This window comes from Chiloscyllium plagiosum, chromosome 21 (genome assembly GCF_004010195.1).
Source record: "Chiloscyllium plagiosum isolate BGI_BamShark_2017 chromosome 21, ASM401019v2, whole genome shotgun sequence".
NCBI classification, from domain to species: Eukaryota; Metazoa; Chordata; class Chondrichthyes; order Orectolobiformes; family Hemiscylliidae; genus Chiloscyllium; species Chiloscyllium plagiosum.
The window spans coordinates 4,761,696-4,789,188 of NC_057730.1; the positions used below are offsets into that span (position 1 = coordinate 4,761,696).

The window sequence follows — 27,493 nt, forward strand, 5'->3', positions numbered from 1 at the left end:
AAGATTTTAGAATCCTTTATTAAGAATGAGATTGTAGATTACTTGGAAGTGCATGGCTTCATCAAGGGGAAATCATCCCTGACAAATCTGTAAGAACTCTTTGAGGAGGTCATGAGTAAGTTAGACAAAGGAAAGCCAGTGGATGTGATCTATTTGGATTTCCAGAAGGCCTTTGACATTGTGCTGTTGCTGCACTGGAGGCTGCTAAATAAGATAAGGGCCCATGGTGTTAGGGGCAATGTACTGGGATGGATAGAGGATTGGCTAACTGGCAGAAGGCAGAGAATAGGTGTTTTTCAAGATGGCAACCAGTAACTAGTTGGGTTCCATAGTGTTGCGGCCAGAGATATTCACAGCATACATTAACGATCCAGACGAAGGAACTGAGGGATTTGTTGCTAAGATTGCAGATGATGTAAAGATAGGTGGAGGGACAGGAAGAAGCAAAGAGGCTGCAGGAGGGAGAGGGGAAGGTTAGGAGAGGGGGAAAAGAAGTGTCAGATGCAATATAATGTGGAAATGTATGAGATTATGCACTGTGGTTAGAAGAATAGAGGTACAGACTATTTTCCAAATGGGGAAAGGTTTCAGAAATCTGAAGCGCAAAGGAACTTGGGAGTCCTAGTTCAGAATCCTCTTAAAGTTAACATGCAGATTCAGTTGGCATTCATTTCATGATGGCTAAATTCCAGTACAGCAGCAGAGATGTACTGTAGAGATTGTATAAAGATCTGGTCAGACCACATTAAGAATATTGTGAGCAGTTTTGAGCCCCCTATCTAAGGAAGGATGTGCTGACATTGGAGGATGTCCAGAGGAGGTTTATAAGAATGATTACAGGGATGAAGGGCTTGTCATATGTTGAGCGGTTAAGAAATCTGTGTCTATACTCGATCGAGTTTAGAAGGATGAGGGGGGAATCAGATTGAAACGTCCGAAATACTGAGAGACCTGGATAGGGTAGACATGGAGAAGATGCTTTTGTCAGTAGGGGAGACTAGGATCTAAGAGCACAGCCTCAGAGGAAACGGGCAACCCTTTAGAATTGAGATGAGGTGGAATTTCTTCAGTCGGAGGATGTGAATCTGTGGAACTTATTCCCGCAGAGAGCAGTGGAGGCCAAGTCATTGAATGTATTTAAGACAGAGGCAGATAGGCTCTAGACTGGAAAGGGAAACAAGGCTTACAGGGAGAAGGCATGAAAATGGGGTTGAGAAACATATCAGCTGTGATTGAAGGCAGAGCAGACTCAATGGGCCGAGTGGCCTAATTCTGCTTCTATCTTGTGGTCCTAGTAAAGGAGTCAAGATTAGAGTGGTGCTGGAAAAGCACAGCAGGTCAAGCAGCATCCGAGGAGCAGGAAAATCGATGTTTCGGGCAGGAGCCCTTCATCAGGAATGAGGCTGGGAGCCGCCAGATTGGAGGGCATTTATCTCTCCACCTTGGAGGCTCCCAGCCTCATTCCTGATGAAGGGCTCCTGCCCGAAACATCGATTTTCCTGCTCCTCGGATGCTGCCTGACCTGCTGTGCTTTTCCAGCACCACTTTAATCTTGACTCTGATCTCCAGCATCTGCAGTCCTCACTTTCACCTAGTCTTAGTAAAAGGAGTCAATAACCAAGGAACATCAGTTTAGGGTAAGAGGTAAATGGCTAAGAGGAGAGTTGAGGTGTAAGATTTTCACTTCAATGGTTGGAGGAGTCTGGAACTCACTGTCTGAAAGGGTGATTGAGTCAGAAACTCTAGCAGCATTTAAGCAATATTTAGATATCCACTTGTATTGTCATAGCCTCCAGGGTTTTGAGTCTGATAGGATTCTTCTTCAAAAGTTACTCAAGGATGCATTTTGAGGTTTTCAGTGTGAGTATGATAACCTTCCTTCAGTTTGGAGAGCAGTACTGCAAATTACTTTTCCTAAAACAAATGGCTTGGCACAACTCTGAGGAGAGTCAATGTCTCAGGCATAAGCCCTTCATCATGCTGCCTGACCTGCTGTGCTTTCTCCAGCCCACACTTTTCAAGTGACTCTGACTCTCCAGTATCTGGAGTCCTCACTTTCTCCGACTACTCTGAGAAGGGAAAATAATATAAAACCTAATATAATAATGCTGGTTATGAAAGGTGGTAATAAATCAGTCCATTGTTAACTAGTCTAATGTAATGGATTACTTACGCCATACGTGACGAGTAAGGCCTCTGGTTTTAGCAATTGGCCAGCACCTTTGAACAGGCCCTGCAGAAAACAGAAGATTATAAATAATGTTTTGCTCATGGCAAAGTGGGAAACATTAAAGATAGAACAAACACAAGAATGCAGGAACAGACTGTACAGTCCCTAAAGCCTGCTCCACTATTCATTATCCTCAATCATGGCTGATCTTGGGCTTCAAGTCCATTTTACCACCCATTCCTTATATCCCTTGCTTCCCTGAGAGACCAAGAAATATCTTGACCATAAATATGTTCAGCAATGGAGCATCCACTACCCAAAGGAAGAAAACCCCTTGATTGGAGTGATTTCTCTTCATCTCAGTCCTAAATTATCGGATCCTTATTCTGAAACTGCCCATGTTTTCAATTCCACCACCAGTGGACACAAACTCTCAGCATCTATCTGATCAAACCCCTTCAAAACCTTACTTCAACAAGATCACCTCTCAGTCCTCTCAACCCCGAAGAATATGGACCCAGTTTGCTCAGCCTTGATGGCACGGGGCTTCCAATGAAAGGTATTTAAAGAAGCAAAGAGATTGGCTGCAAGGTATTTGTCCCTTTGACTCACATTGAAGTCATTGCCCCCAATGACTGGAAAAATCCATAACCAACGATGAGAGCAGTAGTTCCCGGCACTGAAACTCTTGAAACTTGCTCCGGCAGAATACTGTCAGCCTGTCCTGCCACTCAGGTGAAAAGTTGAGTGTGGTGCTGGAAAAGCACACCAGGTCAGGCAGCATTTCAAGGAGCAGGAGAATCGACATTTTGTGTGGTGAAAGTGCTGAGAACTAATCCAGGCTCCCAGCAACAAAATTACAAATTTTGTTACCTGCATAGTAAAATTAAATTTTGGATTATTACCAAATGTTAAGTCAGGTTAGAAAATGTAGGAAAGGAAACGTGAGGTCTGTAGGTGACTAAACAGAAGTTTCATGTGAGTTGAGATACAACCTGTTTGTATGGGAAATGAGAAAGCCACTTTTCACACAATGGGGGTGAAAATGGGGTCTTCTTTTTCCAATAGCATTGAATGCTAGGTTTCTAGAAATTTCTAAGACCAAATTGTTAAGACCTGTTTTACGGTCTGACCCCTCAGCAAGGCCTGTTACAGTGGAAGGACAGCTGTAATTAATTGGTTGGAGCTGGACAGTGGCCATTGCTGTCTCAGGGATCGTGACCCCAAACTTTTGACTCACAAGCCCACTTGCTGTCCAGATACCCCACTTTGGGAAGCCCTGATCTCGAGGAACTGAATAATCTTTTCCAGTTCCTTTGTCCTTGTATAAATCCCAACATAGAATTGCGAAACTGAGTTCACTCATTTCAACTATGCTTGCATTAGTTCTGAAAATCAATGAAGGCTCAATGTCATAAAAACAGAATTAATTCCCAAATGTCCTTTGGGCTTCCTGTGGTCCCCAAACAATAAAACAGATAATTTGGAAGTTTCCAGACTCAAAATTCAGAAATCCCAGAGGGAGCTTTCGGGTTCAAATCCATAGCTCCCTTAAAGTAGCCACACAAGTTGATAAGGTGGTAAAGAAGATGTATGTCATGGTTGGCTTTTACTGGTTGAGGAATTGAGTATAGAGTCAGGATGTAATGTTCCAGCTTTATAAGACTTTGGCTAGGCCACACTTAGAGTATTGCGTTCAATTCTGGTTGCTACATTACAGGAAGGGTGTGGAGGCTATGGAGGGGGTGTAGAGGTGGTTTAGCAAGATGCTGTCTAGATCAGATGGTATGAGGGTATGAAAAACTCTGAGGGGAGACTTGACAGAAGTCTATAAAATTGTGAGAGGCATAAATAGGGTTGACAGTCAGAATCTTTTTCCCAGAGTTGAAATGTCCAATAATAGAGGGCACATATTTAAAGTGAGAGAAGGAAAGTTCAAAGTAGATGTGAAGGGCAAGTTTTTAGACAGTGGAAGCAGTCTGGAATGCGCTGCTAGGGACAGTGGTGGAGGTAGATACCACTGGGGCGTTTATGAGCTTTTAGGCAAGCACATGAATATGCAAGGCATGGAGCAATATGGAGCATGGGCAGGTAGATGGAATTAGTTTCATTTGGAGTCATTTTCAGCACAACATCATGGGCTGAAGGTCCTGTTCCTAGGCTGTATTGTTCTATGTTTTAAATGTAGTATACCATGAGGAAGACAGTAACAAACAGGTGAAATGAGCAGCACAAAACAGATGAATTTAACATTGAGATGTGCGAGGTGATACAGAACAAGGCAATGTAAAAAAAAATTACAATTCAAAAGGAGACGCTAACGGAGCAAGACCAGGAGGGCTGTATGTACAAACATCTTTGAAGGCATCAGGACAACTCGAGCTAGCTGCTGTAAGATAAATGGAATTCCTGACTGTATACATAAACATTACATGGGCAAGCAAATTATTACTGAACCTTTACATAAAGAGCACAGGTTTATGTTTCAGTTGGAATATTGTGACAATTTCTGTCCACCAGTCTTCAGAAAGGGCCTGACAGAATGCAGGGTGATTTACTAGAATGGTACCGGAAATGAAGGCCTTTGATTAAATGTCAAGACAAGAGAAAATTTGATTGATATTCTCACAGCAATAGAAGGGTAAGGGATCATTATGAATGGTTTAATACATACGTAAACCATAAATAAGGAGAAACTGTGTCCAATAGCAGTAAGGTCAGCACCAAGGGGATGCAGATTAAGGTAATTTCCAAAAGAACTAGGAGGTAGCATGGAGATAAAATACTAATACAACGAACTGTTGTGATTTGAAACTCACTGCCTGAATGGGTGGTGTTGTTACAGTAACTCAAAAAAAACTGCATAATGGAATCAACAGAGAGAATCATAGAGTCATACAGCACGGAAAGAGACCTTTTGGTCCAATCAGTCCAGGACTAACGTAATCCCAAATTAAACTAATCCCAGTTGTCTGCTCCTGTTGCATATCCCTCAAAACCTTTCTTATTCATGTACTTATCTAATTATATTATAATTGTAACTTATATTGTAATTGTGCCCACATCCACCACTTCCTCAGGAAGTTCATTCCAGTGACAGAGGAAGAGTACAACAGTGGGATCAAGTGGATTGTTCTTTGAAAAAGGTGCACAGACATGGAGAGCCAATTAGCCTCCTTCTGCGCAGCATCACTCTATGATCACTGTGAATGGTGACTGGACTGACTACAATGTTCCCAAGGTTAAACAGCCTATCAGTACTCAGTATCTGGGGCCACATGTTAAGAATGGAGAACTGGAAGGTGGGACATGACTTTGGAACTCGACTTCAATAAAACCAGTCAGCAATATCAAATATTGAAAAGAGGAAAGAAGATCGGTTTTCTTAAAAAAAAGGAGAAAAGGCTGTACTGTGGAACTCATGAGAGGAACCACATTTGCATAGCAACTACTGCAATGAGAAGGAGCTAAATTAGTAACAGACATTCAATTGCTGCTGACATCCCCATAGTAATCAACTCAGCAACTCCTTAAAGCCAATTCGTTCCTTAATCTTATCTTATGCCTCAGCTTGCTCCCTTTGTGCTTTTGAACACAGATAGCATCTCTGTTTCCACTGTCTTCAACAGATAACACTGCCTCCAGTTATTGTGAAGCTGCGCTGTGAAATTCTGCATCTGATTGTTTTGGCCTTATTACTGCCTTCACCTTCAAAAGTCTTTTCAGAATTTTTCAGTTCAGTCATGACATTGGGGCCTCTCCCAAGCTGAACTCTTAGGTGGTATCTGATCAAGTATTCTGTGAAGCAACTTGAGGGAGGGTAAAGGTGCTGCACAAATACATTTGTTGTAATCATCATTATGGTCATTTACATGAAAGGTTGGATAATGCTACCAAAATAGTCATCTGATCAGTTTTATATCTATCCATCATTTTGTCAATTTTAAACAAGATTAAAGATTTAACAAATTCCTAAACTGATGTTTTATAATACACTTTGATCGATGATATACCAAAAGAATGAATTGGAAAGCTTTAGTTCTTTGGGACAGTTAATACATTTAAGGGGAAAGCAATTGAATCATGAGATTATTGATTAATATTAAACTTGAGTCCTATCCATCATAGGTAAAAACAAGGACTGCAGATGCTGGAAACCAGAGTCTAGATTAGAGTGGTGCTGGAAAAGCACAGCAGGTCAGGCAGCATCCGAGGAGCAGGAAAATCGACATTTCGAGCAAAAGCCCTTTCTATCCACAATAGACATGCAGTCAATTTTAACTTTACTTCAGTCCATCATTTACTGTAATTGTTCAACTGAATGTCTGGATTAGCTGCTTGTTCAACATCAGATGTCTTGAACATGCAAGTCAATGTGATTCTTTGGGAATGGAAAGAACTGATCCAACACAGCGAATTCACACAAATGATCAGAACTCTCACCTCAGTGCACTTTATCTCTGTGATGTGAATCATGTTAATATTTACAATAAGATCAAACGAATTTGGCTTCAATCCTCCCCAGGTCTCCCAACTCTGCGAACAGTCAATGTTAAGTGGCTGCTCTACGTTTGACACTTTCGTTGCTGCAATATATGCCGAGATGCTAAAAGAAAACAATTAAACCATTTTAGGACAAGTCTTTTTAATAAGACAATAATTTGAGAAAATAAACAGCGAGAAATGCACAAGCAATTCATTCAGACAATCAACTGTACCTCAAATCTGACGCACAAATTTAGCAATTAGCAGAATAGCATCTAGTGCGTGCGTGAAATGCATAGCAAAGTCTGCATCATTCTCTGAAATGTCACACACATACTGATGGCTGTCACATTTCACATTTGGTGATTAATTGAGCCAATTAAGTCAAGCATACAAATTCACTCAAATAAAGGCAAGTAGGAAAAGCCATCATGCAGCAACCAACAAGACAAACAACTTACAAGATATCAAGGTCACGCAATGTATTCCAATTTCCCAATAATAACAATAGTTGTATTAGCTTCTCGACCAACTGATTGCAAACAGTGTGCTCAGTGGTTAGCACTGCTGCCTCACAGCGTCAGGGACCCAGGTTCAATTCCTGCCTCGGGCAACTGGCTGTGTGGAGTTTGCACGTTCTCCCCGTGTCTGCGTGGGTTTCCTCCGGGTACTCCGGTTTCTTCCCAAAGTCCAAAGATGTGCAGGTGAATTGACCATGCTAAATTGCCCGTAGTGTTAGGTGCATTAGTCAGGGGTAAATGTAGGGGAATGGGGTCTGGGTAGGTTGCTCTTCGGAGGGTCGGTGTGGATTGTTGGGCCAAAGGGCCTGTTTCCATACTGTAGGGAATCTAATGTAAATACTTAAAAACTAAAATAACACTAAAGGAAAAGGCAGCGTAAAGCAAACATACCCCCAAAAAAAATCAGCTGTGTTCGGATAACAGCAGAGACATGATTACAGGTTGCAAGATTTCTTCTTTGGTCTGCAAGTAATTCCTTGGAAGATCATTGAAGCAGCACTATGAGATCATGGCAAGGCAGGAACTAGTTAGGTCAATGGCCTGTTTTTGTTAGTATATTCCATAACAAAGGTAAAATTGGTTTGGTCTTATCAGACATTAGGGTTGCTTTCTCATTAGAGACAGATGACCAATGATGGTTTAATCTGAAGGTCACCATGCTCAGGTAAGGAGAGCGGTTGAAAATGAGAGTCCTTAATGGTAACCTCAGACGTTCCAGGGATTGAATCCATATTGTCCTCATTAAAGGCACATTGCTGCCGATTTACCATTTGATTTTTCTCCTCTGGACATTAATGCAGGAAGTTGTGAGGGTATGAAGTTGATACATTTTGCGTGATACTTGTAACTTTAAAGCATTTCTTGAGTCTCTTGTTAAAGTGCTATCATTCATGCAACAATGTGGTCATTCTATAGATTCATTGTTTCAATTCGCAGTGACTTCCCCTTAGTCTGGGACACTGTCTTAACCTTGCACTTACCTCACTTAAATATCTTCCCCAAATCCATTCTCCGTATAATTCAGTTAATTGAATTTACCGCTCCCTTCGTTCCCTCTACTAAATCATTACACATATTTTTAATCAACCTGTACAGCAGTGTTTTGACATACATCCGAAACAGGTGGGACTTGAGCCCAGGCTTTCCCGCACAAAGGTTGGGACACCGCCACTGTGTCACAGGAGCCCTTATTAAATAATTATATTGCAGACCTCCAACATTTGAACATTAGGTTTGGAATAATTACTCTACATCCCTAAGGAAAATTTTTCAATCATTTGCAATGGACCTGCCAGGGTATTAACGAAAGTGATACTTGCAATAACTGCTTTTTAAAAACTGTTCTTAATTATCAATTATAAAAGCAAAGCCAGCGATGATATAATTTTCTAATAAATTCTAATGATAAAAATCTCTATCTTGGGGCTTTCCTTCAAACTGGGTGATACATTAACAGCCAAGCGCTTATAAATTACTTCAACTCTCTCATTTTCAATTTTGTGAGATAATTTGAAGTTGCAAATTGAGTGTTAACCATTTAACGCATTCCTTTCCCATCAAGACAACGAGGGTCAGTGTGGAGAACAGATTAGAGGCAGGTTTGCATTAATTCCCACAATCTGCAAGTGGATTCAGTGATTAAAATGAATATGTTCCAAAGATCATTGTATTTCTCAGGGAGCAATAATTTAGATACATCCACCTTTTACAGACAGTGGGTATCGCGACCAGCATTTATTGCCCATAGGGCAGTTAAGATTCCACTAAATTGTTGCAGATTTAGAGTCACATGTTGGCCAGACTAGATAAGGAGAGCAGATTTCCTTCCGTAAAAGGCATTAGATGAACCAGATGGATTTTTTCCGACAACAACAATGGTCTCCTGCTCATAACTTGACTTTTAATTCCAGATTTTTATAATTCAAACTGCACCATCAGCTATGGTAGAATTTGAACATAGGTCCCCAGAACATTACACTGGGTCAATATTCTAGTGATAATATCACCAGGCCATCACCTCCCTTACTTACACACAAAAAAACATTAAAGTACAAGCCTTTATAGGCATTTAACAGAAAATTGTGACAGAAACAGAATTAGTTCTTCAGGTCATTGACCTTTCATCAGAACTGTGAAACATTAGAGATGTAATAGGTGTTGATTGAGAACAGAGACAGGGAAGAGTGGAGGAGATGACCAATGAAAAGGAAATGTCAATGGTAGCCAAGGCAAGAGAGAGAGGCAAGGTTTAATGGATCCAGTGAAAAGGTGTTAAATAGGCATTAAAGCTGACGCTAGAGTAGGTATGAACAGAAAAAACATCAGCAATATCTCTGGTAAATAAGAAGGCATCGGATAGGATATGAAATTGTTGAACTCCAGACTGAGTCCAGAAAGCTAAATAGTGTCTAAATCGAAGCTGAGGTGGTTTTTTTTTTAGATTACATTACAGCGTGGAAACAGGCCCTTCGGCCCAACAAGTCCACACCGACCCGCCGAAGCGCAACCCACCCATACCCCTACATTTACCCCTTACCTAACACTACGGGCAATTTAACATGGCCAATTCACCTGACCTGCACATCTTTGTGACTGTGGGAGGAAACCGGAGCACCCGGAGGGGACCCACGCAGACATGGGGAGAACGTGCAAACTCCACACAGTCAGTCGCCTGAGGCGGGAATTGAACCCGGGTCTCTGGCGCTGTGAGGCTGCAGTGCTAACCACCGTGCCACCGTGCCACCCACGCTTCATTGGAACATTGTTATTAAGGGACTAGGTGAGTGGGCAAAAACTGGGCAGATGGAATATAACGTGGGGAAATGTCACAATTTGCATTTTGGCAGGAAGAATAGAGGAGCTAAATATTATTTAAATGGTGAGGGCATCCAAATTCAGTGACTAATAGGAAAGGTGAATGGAATGTTGGCCTTTGAAGGGAATGAAGAATAAATTAAGGAGGTTTTGCTAAAACTATACAAGGCATTGGTAGTCAATCGGGCTCCTTACTTAAGGAAAGATATATTGGCATTGTAAGCAATCCTGAGAAGGTTCACTCGGCTGATATCAGGTATGAACGGACTGTCTTATGAGGAGTGGTTGAGTAGGTTTGGTCCGTACTCATTGGGATATAGAAGGAGAGGTGACCTTATTGAAACACACAAGATTCTGAGAGGACTTGACAGGGTGAATGCAGAGAGGGGAAGATTCTCCTCTATTGGGAGAATCTAGGCCCATACAGCATAATCTGAGAATAAGGGGTCACACATTTAAAACAGAGATAAGCAGCAATTTCTTCTCCTGGAGAGCTGTGTAACTGTGGCATTCTTTATCACATAGAGCTGTCAAGGCTGGGTCATTAATTATGTTCAAGGCTGAGATAACCAAATGTAAGGAGCTCAAGGGTTATAATGCAAAGGCAGGAAAATTGGGTTGAGGATTATCAGAGCAGACTTGATTGGCTGTGTGGCCTGGTTCTATGTCTTATGGTCTAAGAGGGTGGGGTCTGAGAAGGAATTGGACAGACAGGTTCAGGAAATAGAAAATGAAATAACTCCACAGAGGCCTGTATCCCGTCACCATGTCGCTGCTTATATACAGGTGGAGAGTCCTTGACTCTGATCCAGTTCCCTCAGAGCCAGTTGTCAGAGTGACCAGGATGTCTGACACTCCTGTTTATATCATGGCTCCCTGGTCAGAACCAGTTATTAGCCCCAATCAGGGAACTTATATTTTATGAGGTGCATTTGGCTGACCTTGTTACAATCACGACAGAAAGTTCAGGAACACTATTGTGGAGTTAATAGACGAGTGCCACAAAGTGCTCACCCGTGTATTTGGTTTAACGAAGCTGTATACTCATAATATTAAAACTAAATTATTGTCACAATGATAGAAGATACCCTTCAAAACCTTAGCTTTGTTTCTTGCTTGTTTGACAGAATAAAACACAAAATTAAAGCAGGTAGAGAAGTAATCAGATCAGAATAATTTTGAATGGAACAAGGTCTGGCACTGAAGACATTTTTGACTCAAAAAATAAAAGACTAACCAGAAGCCAAAAGAGTATCTCAAGAGAACAATATCAAATACACAGCTGTCACAAAGCAGAATCGTACAAAAATTATTGTTATCGAGTAAAATATTCATTAAAAATGTCCTCACTTCATCACTGTTCCTTGCCCACATATATATGTACGAGTAACATTATTCATCTTGTAATGAAAAAAGATGAAAGTTACAAATGGCTGCTAGCTGGAACACTATGTGTGCGATGAATAACAAAAGAGCTCTGAAATGGACTGATGTATTAGTGTCGTTTTAACTCAATCAATCAATGTCAGAACCTTCGGAAGAAACTTAAACATAACCTGACAAAATCATTTCTCTACAGCAGGGTAAGCACCATGATGCACCTCACAAATAAATAAATAAAACATCACCTGGAGAAAAGACGTTACATTGCAATTTTTTTTTCCTGACATCTGGTATTTTCGTAGATTTAATTTTCCTTCTTTATTATTTCACAGACGTAAGTGTCGCTGGTTAAACCAGTATTTGCTACCCACCCCCTAACTGCGCCTGAACTGAACGGGTTGCTATGCCTTATCGGAAATTAACTATCAATTCCAGATTGATTCATTGAATTTAAATTCTCACAGTTGCCATGGTGGAATTTGAACCCATGACTCCAAAACATTTGGTCTGGTCCTCTGGGTTACACAACCATCTGCCTCGAAAGTTAACAAGCAATTATGTCACTGGGTGAAAGGCAATACATATCAGGATGGGGCTGGGAATCAGAGGTAGCAGGGCACAGGGGTCATAGTGTCATACAGTTATATAGGCCTATCCAGCCTATTTTCACAACTCAAATCTTCCATTCCCAACATCCTGGAAAATATTTTCTGACCCCCTCACCAATTTAATAATATTCTTCCTGCAGCAGGATGACCAGAACTGTACATAGTACTCCACCAACATCCTGTACATCACAAAATGATGTCCCAACTCTTATATTCAAAGGTCTGAGCAATGAAGGCAAGTGAGCTAAACTCCTTCTTAACTACCCTGTCTACCTATGATGCAAATTGCCAAGAATTATGTACCTTAGGTCTTTCTGTTCGACAACACTACCCAGGGCCCTACCATTAATTGTAAAAGTCCTACCTTATTTGTTTTATCAAAATGCAATACCTCGCATTTATCCAAATTAAACTCTATCTGCCACTCTTTAGCCCAAATCATTTGGATGAAGGCAAATCATAAATGACAAACAAAAGTAGATCCAGTACCAATCCCTGTGGAACACTGCTGGTCACAGGTCTCCAGTCTGAAAAACAATCCTCACCATCACAGTCTGTCTCATACTGTCTAAACAATTGTGTATTCAACTTTACAAAGTAATCTACCATGCAGAATCTCATTAAAGGTTTTACTAAAGTCCATGTAAACAATATCTACCGCTCTGCACTCATCAATCCTTTTGGCTACTTCCACAGGATGTGAGTAAAGACCGGCAATTCTCCTTTTTGGGGAGAATTTTCTAATGGAGTAGAACATAAGCCCTCCACAACAGTTTCTGGCCCAGCCCTGACCCATTCTTGAACCTTCCCTCATGAAGCAGAGTGGAGAGGATACCCTGCAAGGATTCACAGAATTGTTATGGTGCCTTTGGAGGCCATTCACCCCATCTTGCCTGCACCGGTTCTATCCTCTAATGCCAATCTCCTGCCTATACCTCATATCCCCGCACACCATTACAGTACAATTAATCATCTAATGCCTCTCCTGAATGGAACCTGCCTCCATCACATATACATTCCATATCCTAAATACTCACTAAGTGAAAAAGTTCCTCCTCATTTCATCCTTGCTTCATATGCACATCACTTTAAATCTATGCCCTCTCAATCTTTTTTATTTATGAATATTTGTATGTTGCAGAGAAGAGAGATTTAATTCAGACCATTCTATTTCATGATGCGGTTCATCAGGAGATACAGCTGAAACTATGTCTCATTTATTGTGAACATTTCAAACATGTAGTCAGACAGAACACAATTACATCGTTCGAAGGTGGACTGCAATAATACTCTGCCCAAAAGAGATTTTGCAGCATGTCAGTACATGTACAAATCATGATTTGCAACTGAATTGACCAAAATGATTTCAAATGATGGCAAATGTTTTGAAACACAAGTAAGCATATTATAGAATTTTTTTTAATCAGATTAAGTGATCCTTTCTTGAATTGCATGCATCAGCCATTTCAGACATCACTGTAACAGTAACATTCATGCCACTTAATGCCAAGTAAAATATCATAAATGAGAATCTAATATCTCCTGTTGATTTCCTGATCATGCTATAATGGCCTGAATTCCCTATTATCAGCTCCCTGGGTATAACCGTTGACCAGAAACTAAACTGGACTAGCTGTTTGCAGTGGGAGAAAGTGAGAACTGCGGATGCTAGAGATCAGAGTCTAGAGTGTGTTGTTGGAAAAGCACAGCAGGTCAGGCAGCATCCATGGAGCATGAGGATTCCTGATGAAGGGCTTATGCCCAAAACATCAATTTTCCTGCTCCTTGGATGCTGCCTGACCTGCTGTGCTTTTCCAGCACCACACTCTCTACCTTTTTACAATGGCTAGAACAGCAGGTCAGAGGCTGGGAATTCAGCAGCAAGTAACTCACAGCCGGACCCCACCAAAGCTTGTCTACCATCTGTAAGACACAAGTCAGGAGTGTGATGAAAGACTCTCCATTTGTCTGCATGGGTATAACTCCAACAACACTCAGCAAACTTAATAGCAAGTGGACAACTGGCTCGGTCGTAATATTGGAGTGGGAAATATTTTGGACCATGAGGTTAGACGTTGGTGGTTGAATACAAATTCTGCTGTTGCTGATGGCCCTCAGCACTTCCTGGATACCTAGTTTGAGTTGCTTTGTCTGTTCAAAACAGATCCTATTTAGCTTAGGGGTAGTGCCACAAACAACACGATGGAGAGTAGCCTCCAGGCTTTTACCTTGACAGCAAGAAACTAGTCATTCGGCTATGCCCAGTAAACTAGTAACCCAAAGGTCAACAGGAATTCTGTAGCTCTTCTGCAATCTATACACAACACAAATGATATATCATTGATTTGCAGAATAGTTACACAGTATCACTGCTAAATCACCAGCCTCTGGCTAATCATTTACAACTTGTGATCCAGTTTAGTTGAGCTGCATCAGATCCTTTTCGCAGGATTCTAGTTATTCCCAAGTTTTAATCACTTTTCCTCAAAATAAAGGAATAAGCTCAGAGCTGTATATCAGCTCCACACGACAATACTTGATGACCTAGAAGAGACCAGCAGCAGTACACATAATTTTTTCTGGGTTCATTTCGATTTGAATTGTCATGGACAATTAAATTTCTGAATTTTTAGAGACAGAAAGGAACACTGCATATTGACATGCTAAGTACACAAATCAGCAATGGAACAGCTCCAAATTCGAATGAATGACTCACCAATGTTTCAGCTGAGTGAATGAGTTCACTTAAAGCAAAATGGCCATTAGCAAATGCAGGAACTACTCATGAAAGACCATAAGACCACAAGACATAGGAGCGGAAGTAAGGCCATTCGGCCCATCGAGTCCACTCCGCCATTCAATCATGGCTGATGGGCATTTCAACTCCACTTACCCACATTCTCCCCGTAGGAGTGACTAAAAGATTAATTAAACTGAATGACTATTGACAAACAATATTATTACTGACAAATGTATTAAATATTGATGAACAGAGTAACCATTGGCAATCAGGGACAATAGACAAATGTGGTGATTATTAATGACCAGAGCACAGTTAACACAGAGTGGCTGTGATGTGGAGTGATGACCCAGAAATGGAATAGCTGATGGCACTCTGAGTAACTGAAGAGGCACAGCATCTGGGGACACAGAAGATAACAGGGAGACTGCACATGCACAGAGTGAAGGCAGACAGTGTTCAGGAATGGGGTAAGGCAGACAGAGAGTTTAGTCAACGTCCAGGAACAGGGTGACTGTAGATAAACAGATGTGGAGGTGCTGGTGTTGGACTGGGGTAGGCAATGTCAGAAGTTCCACAACACCAACAGTTTATTTGAAATCATTGGACCACTGCTCGTTCATGGAGCAACGCTCCAAAAGTTTGTAATTTCAAATAAACGTGTTGGATTAAAACCTGGTGTTGTGTGACTTCTGATGTAGATAACCAGCGACTTCAGTCACAGGGAGACTGTAGACAATGCGCAGGAACAAAGTGACTGCAGACAGAGAGACATGGACAGCATACTAGAACAGGGTGACTGCAATAAATGTTCAAGAACAAGGTGACTGCAGACTACAGAAAGACTGTAGACAGTGTTTGGCAACAGGGTAAATGTAAACACGTAGAAAGGTTAAAGACAGTGTCTAGGAACAGGGTGAATGTAGGCACACTGATAGATTATAGACAGTGTCAAGGACAGAGTGACTGTAGAGACACAGTGTCTACAAACAGAGTGAGTCTAGACACAGAGAGATTGTAGGCAGTGTCCAAGAACAGGGTGACTCTAGATACACAGGGTGAGAACGTTCAGGAACAGGGTGAGTGCAGACACTGTAGACAGTGTCCAGGAACAGGGTGAATGCAGACACTGCAGACAGTGCCCAGAAACAGGGTGAATGCAGACATTGTAGGCAGTGTCCAGGAACAGGATGAATGCAGACACTGCAGACAGTACCCAGAAACAGGGTGAATGCAGACACTGTAGACAGTGTCCAGGAACAGGGTGAGTGCAGACACTGTAGACAGTGTCAGGAACAGGGTGAATGCAGACACTGTAGACAGTGTCCAGGAACAGGATGAATGCAGACAGTACCCAGAAACAGGGTGAATGCAGACACTGTAGACAGTGTCCAGGAACAGGGTGAATGCAGACACTGTGGAGTGTCCAGGAACAGGATGAATGCAGACACTGCGGACAGTACCCAGAAACAGGGTGAATGCAGACACTGTAGACAGTGTCCAGGAACAGGGTGAATGCAGACACTGTAGACAGTGCCCAGGAACAGGGTGAATGCAGACACTGTAGACAATTCCAGGGCGAATGCAGACACACAGAGAGACTGTGGACAGTGTCTAGGAACAGGGTGAGTGCAAACACAGTGACTGTTCGTGAACAGGGTGATGCCGACACAGTGATTGTTAGTGAAGAGGGTGATGCAGACAGTGATTATTGGTAAACAGAGTGATGCAGACAGAGGGATTGTTGGTGAAGAGGGTGATGCAGACAGAGGGATTGTTGGTGAACAGGGTGAGTGCAGACAGAGGGATTGTTGGTGAACAGAGTGATGCAGACAGAGGGATTGTTGGTGAACAGAGTGATGCAGACAGAGAGATTGCTCATGATCATAGCGGGACACTGCAGTTTGGAAACTCTGGCAGGTTCTGAGTGTGGCCTGTACTCTCTCTCCCCCTCCCCCTCCAGGACTCACCTCTCCAGGGCCCGGGGCTCCACTTCAGACGGCTGCCACAACACACTGGGCAGAGCCTGGGCGAAGTGCACCAGGTGCTGCCCGGATCCCGAGGCTAACTCCAGCGCCAGAGCAGGGGCCCGGCCTCGGGAGCACAGCTGCTGCCGGATAACAGCCAGGATCGGCTCCTTGTTCCTCTCGGCCGCCGGGGCCACGATCATCCTGAGGCCGGAGCGGGAGCAGCTCCGGAGAAACAGGGAGAGAGCAGGAGCCAGTCTCCGCCACAAACTTCGCGCTGCCCCTCAACCCCCTCGGCCGCCCGGAACTCTGGGAACCGTAGTCCACCTAGGCCCGCCTTCCCATTCCTGCGGGTAGACCTCTGGACAAAGGCGGACTACAACTCCCAGCGGCCAGCGCGCCATAGCATTGCGCCTGCGTAGTGACAAAGGGTCAGTTCTTTTCTCTCCTTCCAGATGCTGCCAGACCTGCTGAGATTTTCCAGCATTTTCTCTTTTGGTTTGTCATTCTATCCCTTTTTTTTGAATAGAATAGAAAATCCTTTGTTTTCAGGTGTACAGTGAAAAGTTTTTACAATGGCTGCTTCTAATGTTGTCATCTTGGATACAGAAAGGAAAAGTAATAGCATTACGTACAGTGTCTAAAAAATAAGTTAAAAATAAAATAGTTTTAACATTGTTAAAGGATTGACATTACAGTCCAGTAAAGGGTTTCCTTTAGTAGCAGCTCAGCACATGGTCTGACTGCCTGCACCAGGTACCTTTATTCCTGATGAAGGGCTTTTGCCCGAAACGTCGATTTTGCCTGTCCTCGGATGCTGCCTGAATTGCTGTGCTCTTCCAGCACCACTGATCCAGAATCTGGTTTCCAGCATCTGCAGTCATTGTTTTTACCTTGCACCAGGTACCAGTCCAACTACAGTCCCACTTCACTCCAACCCTCCAGTCCCCAGTCCGCTCCACACTAGCATTCAGCTGCAACAAGGTAAACGCCCTTCACTGATATTCAAATTCTTTCCATCTTTCCAATGTTAGCTGTTGGTTGTCCTAGGTCAGCACTTTTTATAAAATTAAGCTTATGCAATGTAATAATCTTCCACGTTCTCTTGACATGCATCGGTCCTAAATGCATCTTCATTGATTTAGAGTGTCTGGTGTCTCTGTCACTCCCAACTTCCCGTTTCTTCCTAACACTACAACAGGCCGTGATCACCTTTGATATTCCTTTCTGAAGAGCACATCCAAAGCAGACTTGTTCAACAGATTGTGATAGAGCTGCTGCTGTATTTCCAGCATTTTTTGAATGTAAAAGCTTGTATCACAAGGTCATTGATCTGAAATTGGGCAGAACTTATGTTCCCCCTCCTCTCCCATTCCCAGGTTTTGGGGGTGAGGCCGAACATCTAATCTAAGTGAAACCCCAGTCAACACATTGCCACCCTCACCTGATTAACTCCAGAGTGGAAAGACTCATGGGCAGCCTTCAAGCCGAGATACTGATTGAGGACCTTAAGGATGAAATCATTGTCCATGTAAGTACCTCATCTCACCACCATTGCAATTCAAATAGTGATGGTCAGGTAGAGTCAGTGCTTGGGGAAACACAAAAAGCAGACCCAGTGACACTATCAATGGACCTTAGCTAACTCCCTTTCTTCCACCTCTCTCTCAAACCAACAAGCAACCTTCCCCTATCCTAGGGGCCCCTTCCCTCCCTCGTTTACCTGACACATGTGTCCCTCAACAATCCTGGGCCAGTGCAGAATACAAGAGTGGCAAAGTCCATCCAGATTGATCCCAGAGGTAAGGGGTTTGTCTCATGCAGAGAAGTCGAGCACTTTAGGCCAATACTCTCCAGAGTTTAAAAGAGCAAGAAAAGATCTTATTGAGGTAAATAAGATACTGAAGGAAATTGACAAAGTAGACAGTGAGCAGATGTTTCATCTTGTGGGTCAACCTAGACCATTTAAAACACATATTAAACTACACGGACTGAGCTGGTAATAGACTTGATTCATGCTGGGAAAACTGATGTCAACTCATATAACCGAGGGATTGATGAAAATATTAAAACTGGGCTGTCTCTCTGAAGTTAGTTCCATCATTATTTCGCTGGATATAGGTGTTGCTGACAATTATTCCTTATCCCTAATTGCCCTGGAAAAAGTAGTGTTGAGCTGCCTTTTTGAACCACCGCAGTCCATGTGATGTATGTAGACTCTGTCGTGTTAGGAAGAACATAAGAAATAAAAGTAGGAATAGGCCATTTGGCCCATTGAGCCATTCAGTTGAGATTATGGATGATCTTCTACTTCAAGTAATCAATGACATTCTGTTTCCTGCACTATCTGTTGCTGTTTTTAAAACATAGAAATCTATGTTTTGGGCGCCACGGTGGCACAGTGGTTAGCACTGCTGCCTCACAGCGCCAGAGAGCAGGGTTCAATTCCCCCCTCAGGCGACTGACTGTGTGGAGTTTGCACATTCTCCCCGTGTCTGCGTGGGTTTCCCCCGGGTGCTCCGGTTTCCTCCCACAGTCCAAAGATGTGTGGGTCAGGTGAATTGGCCACGCTAAATTGCCCGTAGTGTTAGGTAAGGGGTAAATGTAGGGGTATGGGTGGGTTGCGCTTCGGCAGGTCGGTGTGGACTTGTTGGGCCGAATGGCCAGTTTCCACGCTGTAAGTAATCTAATCTAATCTAATCTAATCTAATCTATTGATGTGTATCATGAAAGCATTCAATACCCCACAGCCCTCTGAGGCAGATAATTTTAATGATTCACCACCCTCTGAGTGAGGAGGTCCCTCCACATCTCAGCCTAAGTGACCAGCTTCTTGTTCTGAAACTGTTCCTTGGCCTAGAACCCTGGCCAGGGGGAAACTCCTATTCTGCATCTACCCTTGTAAGTATTTTGTGCGCTTTTCATTGTTTCTCAATCTTCTAAACTCCTGAGGATAAAGACTCAGTTTATTCCATCCTAGGAAATGTATTGATGAACCTTCATCTCATTCCCATCATTCCTTAGGCAAGGAACTCATCATGCGCACAGCACTCCTGGGGTGGCATAGGGGTTCAGTGGTTAGCACTGCTGCCTCTCAGTATCAGAGACCTGAGGTTGATTCCAGGCTTGGGTGACTGTGCAGAGTTTGCACAATCTCTCTGTCTGTGTGGGTTTCCTCCAGTTTCCTCCCACTGTCCAAAGATTTGCAGGTTAGGTGAATTGGTCTTTGGATATACAGAGCCACAGGAATTAGATAAGGGGTCAAGTCTGGGTGGGATGACATGACCTGATCAAAACTTTATATATTTTCAGTAAAACATCTTTGCTCCCAACATCAAATCTTATAATGAAAGCCAACAAACCACTTATCTTCCTTATTACTTGCCATCCTTGCATATTAATCTTCAGTGACTCATCAATGCTGAGGAAGTTGAACATTGCTCAGTCTCTCGCTGTTTAAGAAATAATCTGTCTCTCTGTTTTTTCTATCAAAGTGGGAAACCTCACATTTCTCCACATTTTATTCCATCTTGCCAAGTTTTTTTGCTCACTCACTGAGCTGCTCCAAATTCTCTTGAAGCATTTTTGCATGCACCTTATAGCATACTTGCCACTTCATTTTGTGTATCTGCAAAAATTGAAAATATTATATTTAAAGGGAGTTTAAAGAAGCAGGATTTTGACTCAGTAACACTGAAGGAATGGAGAGGAAATTCCAAGTTGGGACAGTGTTCCTGTCGTCAGGTCACCCTTTATTTTAACGTGGAAAGTCCTTGATACTGGTCCAGCTCCCAGCTGTCAAAGTGAACAGAACCCCTGAAACCCCTGTTCGTTTCTTTCCCCCTGGATTTCTTGTTTTGTTTTTGTTCTATTTCCCACACTACTGCCTAACTGCGGTAGTGAGTCATATAGTCATAGAGATGTACAGCATGGAAACAGATCCTTTGGTCCAACCTGTCCATGCAGACCAGATATCCCAACCCAAATAAGTCCCATCTGCCAGTACCCGGCCCATATCCCTCCAAACCCTTCCTATTCATATACCCATCCTTATTATTTTTTCCCCAGCACCCATGTGTGTGTGCAGGTGTGAGACACAGTGAGAAACACAAGGTGTACGAATCTTCAATTTCCACCACCAGGAAGATAGGAAAACACCCAAGTGGCCAGTGACAAGCAGTGCCCTTCACATCAAAGGGCAATGCTGTGTGATCAACCAGTGAAGGGGAGGGCAGGGATTAAATCAAAATAGAGTTGGAGGGGGGAAATAGCTACTCCTGTTTATTTTTTTTTTGAATTTATTTTTAATTCAGTTTTAACCACCGGGAAGAAAAGAAAACACCCCAGTTGGCCAGTGACAAGCAGTGCCCTTCTTCGAGGGTAAATCCCCTTTTTATTTTTTAAAATTTTTTTCTTTTTTCCCCCCCCCCTGCACCCATGGTGTGTGTGTGCAGGTGTGAGACACAGTGAGAGACACAAGGTGCATGAATCTTTATTCAGTTTCCACCACCAGGAAGAAAGGAAACACCCGAGTGGCCAGTGACAAGCATTGCCCTTCTTCGAGGGTAAATCCCCTTTTTTTTCCCTTCCTGGTTAATTTTTTTTATATATATAAACCCCACACTACTGCCTAACTGTGGTAGTGCTTATTGTTTCCCCAGCACCCATGGTGTGTGTGTGCGCAGGTGTGAGACACAGTGAGAGACACAAGGTGTACGAATCTTTATTCAATTTTCACCACAGGAAGACAGGAAAACACCCGAGTGGCCAGTGACAAGCAGTGCCCTTCACAAAAAGGGGCAATGCTGTGTGATCAAACAGTGAAGGGGAGGGCAGGGATTAAATCAAAATAGAGTTGGAGGGGGGAAATATATACTCCTGTTTATTTTTTAAATTTTTTTTTATTTAACCCCCACACTACCACCTAAGTACGGTAGTGCTTATTTTTTCCCCAGCACCCATGTTGTGTGTGCAGGTGTGAGACACAGTGAAAGACACAAAGTGCACGAATCTTTATTCAATTTCCACCACCAGGAGATAGGAAAACACCCGGGTGGCCAGTGACAAACACTGCCCTTCACATCAAAGGGCAGTGCTGTGTGATCAAAACAGTGAAGGAGAGGGTAAGGACTAAATCAAACTGGAGTTGGAGGGAGAAATAATGCACTCCACTCCCTGCGGCGCCCACCTCTCCCTGAACAACTCCAGGGTGTTGGTCGACACCGCGTGCTCCTTCTCCAAGGACACCCAGGCCCTAACGTAACCGTGGAAGAGGGGCAGGCAGTCGGCCCTAACGACCCCCTCCACGGCCCGCTGCCTGGACCTGTTTATGGCCAGTTTGGCCAGGCCCAGGAGCAGACCCACGAGGAAGTCTTCAGACCTCCCCTCCCTCCTCCACACCGGGTGCCCGAAGATCAGGAGCGTGGGACTGAAGTGCAACCAAAAGCAGAGGAGGAGGTTTTTCAGAAAATCAAAAAGGGAGTGCAAACGCCCACACCCAATATACACATGGTCCACGGACTCCACAGCGCCACAGAACAAGCAGTTGGGCTGGGAGTCCGTGAACCACCGCAATCTGCGGTTGCAGGGGACTGCTGCGTGCAGCACCCTCCACCCCAGATCCCCGAGAGAAAGGGGGAGGACTCCCCCGTAGAAAGCCCTCCACTGGAGGTGGCAAATGGGCACGCCAAGGCGTGTCCGGACGGTGGATGAGGGAGAAGAGGTGGACGGTGTGCAGCAGCAGTCTATACAAGGCCCTCCTTTTTATACCTATGAAAGAAACAAAATTAAAATTTCGGAGGCGGCTCAGGTTGTGGGGCACAGGCTCCCGCGGGAAGTACGGGACCTTGGGGCCAATGTGAAATTCCGTCCGGGCTGGGGTGAGCGCGGACGGGATCCCACCGCACACCTGAGCGTCCTCCAACTGGTGCACTACGTCGGGTCAGAGCACCGCCGTTTTAAGGCGTCGGATGGCGGTGGCCACGTACTGGACGTCCACCGCTGCCCTGCCTGCTATGTCCTGCGGCAGCGTCCAGCCCAGGCCCCCGGCACCCAGCACGTCCCCGACCCTGGTCACCCTCGCCGCCGCGGCCCTCCCCTCCGACAGCCACTCGAACCCGCGAGTACGGAGGTGCGGATTCCTGCGCAACGGCTCCCTAACGACAGCCGCTACTCCAGCCGGAGGGTAGGCGCGACGCGATTCGACCATGTTCCAGACAGTGATCAGGTCCTTGTAAAAGACAGGCAGCATCTTGAGGGCGACCTCCAAACCGTCACGGTCGACGAACAGGAGCTGCGTGTCGTAGTTGAGGTTACGCACCTGGCGGAAAAAATACGTCGCCAGGGCGCACCACCTAGGAGGAGGCTCGACGTAAAGGTATCGCCGCAAGGTCTGAAGGCGGAACGTCGCGACCTGGGTGCAGACGCACACCAGCGACTGACCGCCCTCCTCAATAGGGAGACTCAGAACCTGCGCGGCGACCCAGTGCATCTTTTTGTCCCAGAAGAAATCGATCAATGTTCTCTGGATGTCAGCGACAAAGTCAGGAGGCGGGACCAAAGTGACCAGCTGGTACCACAGCATGGCGGCCACCAGCTGGTTTATGACCAGCACTCGACTCCTGTAAGATAGCACTCGGAGCAGTCCTGTCCAGCGGCCTAGGCGAGCCGAGTCTTTGGCCTCCAGCTCCTGCCAGTTGGCCGGCCAGGATTCCTCAGCCGGGCTGAGGTAGACCCCCAGGTAGAGGAGATGGGTGGTACTCCAGCTGAACCTCCGTAACTCCTCCGGCAGAGAGTCCACCTGCCACGGACCGACCAGTAGTCCGGAACATTTGGCCCAGTTGATCCTGGCAGAAGACGCTGCCGAGTACACGGCCTGGCACTCGCGCATCCTCCCCAGGTCAGCCGGGTCGGTGAAAGTGAGGAGCATCCCCGTGCCCGCGCCACACAGAACCAGCCCTGACAACCTCCTCCGCAAGAGGCGCAGGAAAGGCTCCACGCACAGGGAATACAGCTGGCCGGACAGGGGGCAGCCTTGACGCACTCCTCTCCCGAAGCGAAGGGGCACCATCAGGGACCCGATAACTTTAACCAGACACTCTGCGGTGCTTCTGGCTTAGCCTCCGGTGCCGGGGCTTGTGGTGTTGACTTCGGGGGAGGGGGAGTGGGTGCGGCGGCACCACCATCAGCCGTTGGCGTGGGCTGGGCAGCCTTCTGGGTGGGGCAGTTTTTTCTAATGTGCCCCACCTCGCGACACAGGTGGCACCGCACGCCGTCCGCCATCCAGAAGGCGCGGTAGGCCGCGCCCTCATGGAGGAGGATGAAAGAGCCCTCGGTGACCTCCTCCCGGGCCAGGCAAATGAACACCTGGCGTCGGAAGGAGTAGTTGTGTCAGAGGGCGGGAGCAGTTGGACCCCTGACCGGATCTCCCCCAAGGTGGTGAGGTGGGGGAGAAGGAGCTCACTGGCAATGAAGGGCCGTTGGAGATCACGACCCTCTGGACCGTAACCTCCAGAGGGTCGACGGGCAAATGTGTCCCGCCCACAGTGAGCCCCCTCTCCACGGCCAGGTGGACCGCCTACTCGGTCTTAAGGAAGAAGACGGCCTTCCTGTACATCCGGGCGGCAGCGACGATGGCCAGTGGGCCGACCACACTAGCCATGGTCTTGCTGCAGGCCTCGATGGTCATGTTGGGGTGGGGATAGGCCTTTACCCCCAGGCGTTTAGTCAGGTGCCTGAAGGAGGTTGCGGTTGCGGCCGGGGTTGGGACGGCCGAGCCCAAGGCAGCGGCTACCCCGGCGTAGGTGCGGCTGGGCCCCGCGACCTTCGGGCTCGCCATACTCTGCTGCTGGATATTGGTAGGCCCCAGGCAGCAGCGGTGGAGGTGGGCCTCTGGCAGCAGCAGTGGTGGAGGTTGTGGGGAGGGGCCCCAGGCCAGTCACCCAAGGCGAGTCCCAGGCAGCGACGGTGGAGACCGGCCTCAGGCAACAGCAGCGGTGGAAGCAGGCCTTGGGCGAGTCCCAGGTAGGCCCTCGGTCGCAGCGGTGGGGGCAGACCTATTGGGGAGGGTCCCCAAGGCAAGTCCCAGGCAGCCCCAAAATTGAGTCCCAGGCAGCAGTAGTGGTGGCGGGGCCCCAAGGAGAGTCCCAAGCAGCGGTGGTAGAAGTGGGCCTCTAGCAGCAGTAGTGGTGGAGGTTGTGGGGAGGGGCCCAAGGCGAGTCCCAAGCAGCGGTGGTGGAGATAGGCCTCAGGCAACAGCAGCGGTGGAGGCAGGCCTCAGGCGAGTCTCAGGTAGGCCCTCAGTCGCAGCGGTGGGGGCAGACCTGTTGGGGAGGGTCCCCAAGGCAAGTCCCAGGCAGTAGCAGCAGTGGAGGTGGGCCTCCAGCAGTGGCAGTGGTGGAGGTCCTGGGGAGGGGACAAGGCGAGTCCCAGGCAGCGGCGGTGGAGGCAGGCCTCAGGCAAGTCCTAGGCAGGCCCTCGGTCGCAACGGTGGGGGTCAGACCTGTTGGGGAGGGTCCCCTAGGCAAGTCCCAGGCAGCCCCAAAATTGAGTCCCAGGCAGCAGTAGTGGTGGAGGTTGTGGGGAGGGGCCCCAAGGCGAGTCCCAGGCAGCGGTGGTGGAGGTTGGCCTCAGACAACAGCAGCAGTGGAGGCAGTCCTCTGGCAAGTCCTAGGCAGGCCCTCGGTCGCAGCAGTGGGGGGCAGACCTGTCCCAGGCAGCTCCAAAATTGAGTCCCAGGCAGCAGCAGCAGTGGAGGTGGGCCTCCAGCAGTGGCAGTGGTGAAGGTCCTGGGAGGGGCCCCAAGGCAAGTCCCAGGCAGCAGCAGTGAGGCAGGCCCCAAGCAGCAAGAGCTGAGGCAGGTCCGGGCAGGGTCCCAGAGACCAGCAGTGGGAGTGGGCCCCCAGGTCAGCAGCAACACTGCCTTGACCTGGGTGAGGCCCAGGCTGCAGCTCCAAAAGTAGACCACAGACTCAAAATCTCTCACCTCCTTCTGCTTTTGCCTCCTCCTCTTCTTCCTTCCTTCCTTCCTCTCTCTGGATGCAGGGCAGCGAGTCCAGGGATAGTCCCCTTCAAGGAGGAGAGTCCTTGCACGTGTGCACACTCACTCACACTGATCAAACTCTCAAGATAGGCAAACACCTGAGTGGCCAGTGACAAGCAGTGCCCTTCATATCAAAGGGCAGTGCTGTGTGATCAAAACAGTGAAGGGAGGGCAGGGATTAAATCAAAATAGAATTGGAGGGGGGAAATAGACACTCCTGTTTATTTTTTTTTGGTAGAGACACCATTTTATTTTTTTTTTAATTTTTTTTTTCTCCTGTTTATTTTTTTAAATTTAACCCCCACACTACCACCTAAGTGCGGTAGTGCTTATTTTATCCCCACCACCCATGGTGTGCGTGTGCAGGTGTGAGACACAGTGGAAGACACAAAGTGCACGAATCTTTATTCAAATTCCACCACCAGGAAGATAGGAAAACACCCGGGTGGCCAGTGACAAACACGGCCCTTCACATCAAAGGGCAGTGCTGTGTACACTCCTGTTTATATCTGTCTGCCAGGGCTCCTTGTTTGGACCAGGTTAACAGCCCCATTCTATGAGGTCCACCTGGCTGATCTCGTTACAATCACTACATCCCTTTCCCTGTGTCTGAGGACATGGGCCACTTCTTTTTTCTTGTAACGGCTCCTGGGATGTTTTTGCATCGGGTCAGGTTCCTCTGTTGGATATGGGCGGTGTGTAATACACAGTTGCTCACCTCTTGTGCCTGGAACACCTTGGGAGAAATTCACTCTCTTCCAGCAGCAACATCCATCGTGCCCATCTCAGATTCAGAGGTCTCTTCAACACTGCACGGAGAGGGTGAACCTATGGGTTCCGGCAGCCTTTCCAACTGTTCCGAGGAGCCGGACACGTTTTACCCCTGCACCACTTCACGGCTTTCATATGGTCCACGTGCTTGTTCGGGACAGTCACTCCTACCCGAACTTTATACGTCACTGGTCCTGACCTTGTGGTTGATTATGCCTCCTACCCACGTAGGGCCATTCCCATTGTTCCTACACCAAACTTCCACCCCTGAAGTAAACGGTCTCTCCCACTTGGTATAATCTTTTGTCCAGCATTGGTGTTCCTGTTTCATCCTTCCCCACCAGGTCCAGGAACATCAGATTTAACCTGCAACTCTGCAGGAGCAATTACTGTAGTTGTGTGAGGGGTGGTCCTATAATCAAATAGGAACCAGGACAGTTCAGTATCTAGCTAGGCTGTTTCTTTAAGCCTGCATTTGAACTGCTATTTCTGTCAGACCATTGGATGATGGATGGTATAGAGTTGTCCTTATATGTAGAATACTATTCGACTTTAGGAAATACTCAAATTCTCTGCTGGTAAACGATGGCCAGTTAGCCATGACCAACACTTCTCGGAGTCTGTGTATTGCAGTTTTTCTGTCACCATCCCTGTGTTTGACCAATGAACTCTATGCATGTCCAATCTATTTGACTGGGTGTCCATAATGACAAAGAACATTGAATCCATGAAAGGACCTGCACAGTCAATGTGTAACCAAGTCCAGGGTTTAACTGACCATTCCCACAGATGAGGGAGCTGCTGGCAGTAATTTTCGTCCTTGTTGGCATTAAGGGCACTGCCCACCATTGCAGCTATGTCTATATCCAGGCCTGGTCACCAACTTCATTTTGGAAACTGCTGGATGACCCCAGTGGAGTTCAGCCATTATCTGACAGTGACCTTTGCTGAGGACAATCACTCTTCTCCCGTTATAATACACTGTCCTCTTTTG

General features: G+C 45.9%; 1 protein-coding gene across 1 annotated transcript in view; it reads right to left on the reverse strand.

Annotated features, from left to right (window-relative positions):
• mettl26 (methyltransferase like 26) overlaps nucleotides 1-17,014 on the reverse strand; it is a 36,867-nt gene extending 19,853 nt beyond the window's left edge. Inside the window, exons 1-3 of the mRNA XM_043711127.1 lie at nucleotides 16,692-17,014; nucleotides 6,614-6,776; nucleotides 2,174-2,233 (exon numbers count right to left, since the gene is read on the reverse strand). Coding sequence (XP_043567062.1) covers nucleotides 2,174-2,233; nucleotides 6,614-6,776; nucleotides 16,692-16,891 — 423 coding nt within the window. The 5' untranslated portion in view covers nucleotides 16,892-17,014. The remainder of the gene's footprint in view (nucleotides 1-2,173; nucleotides 2,234-6,613; nucleotides 6,777-16,691) is intronic.
• Between the last annotated feature and the right edge of the window lie 10,479 nt (nucleotides 17,015-27,493).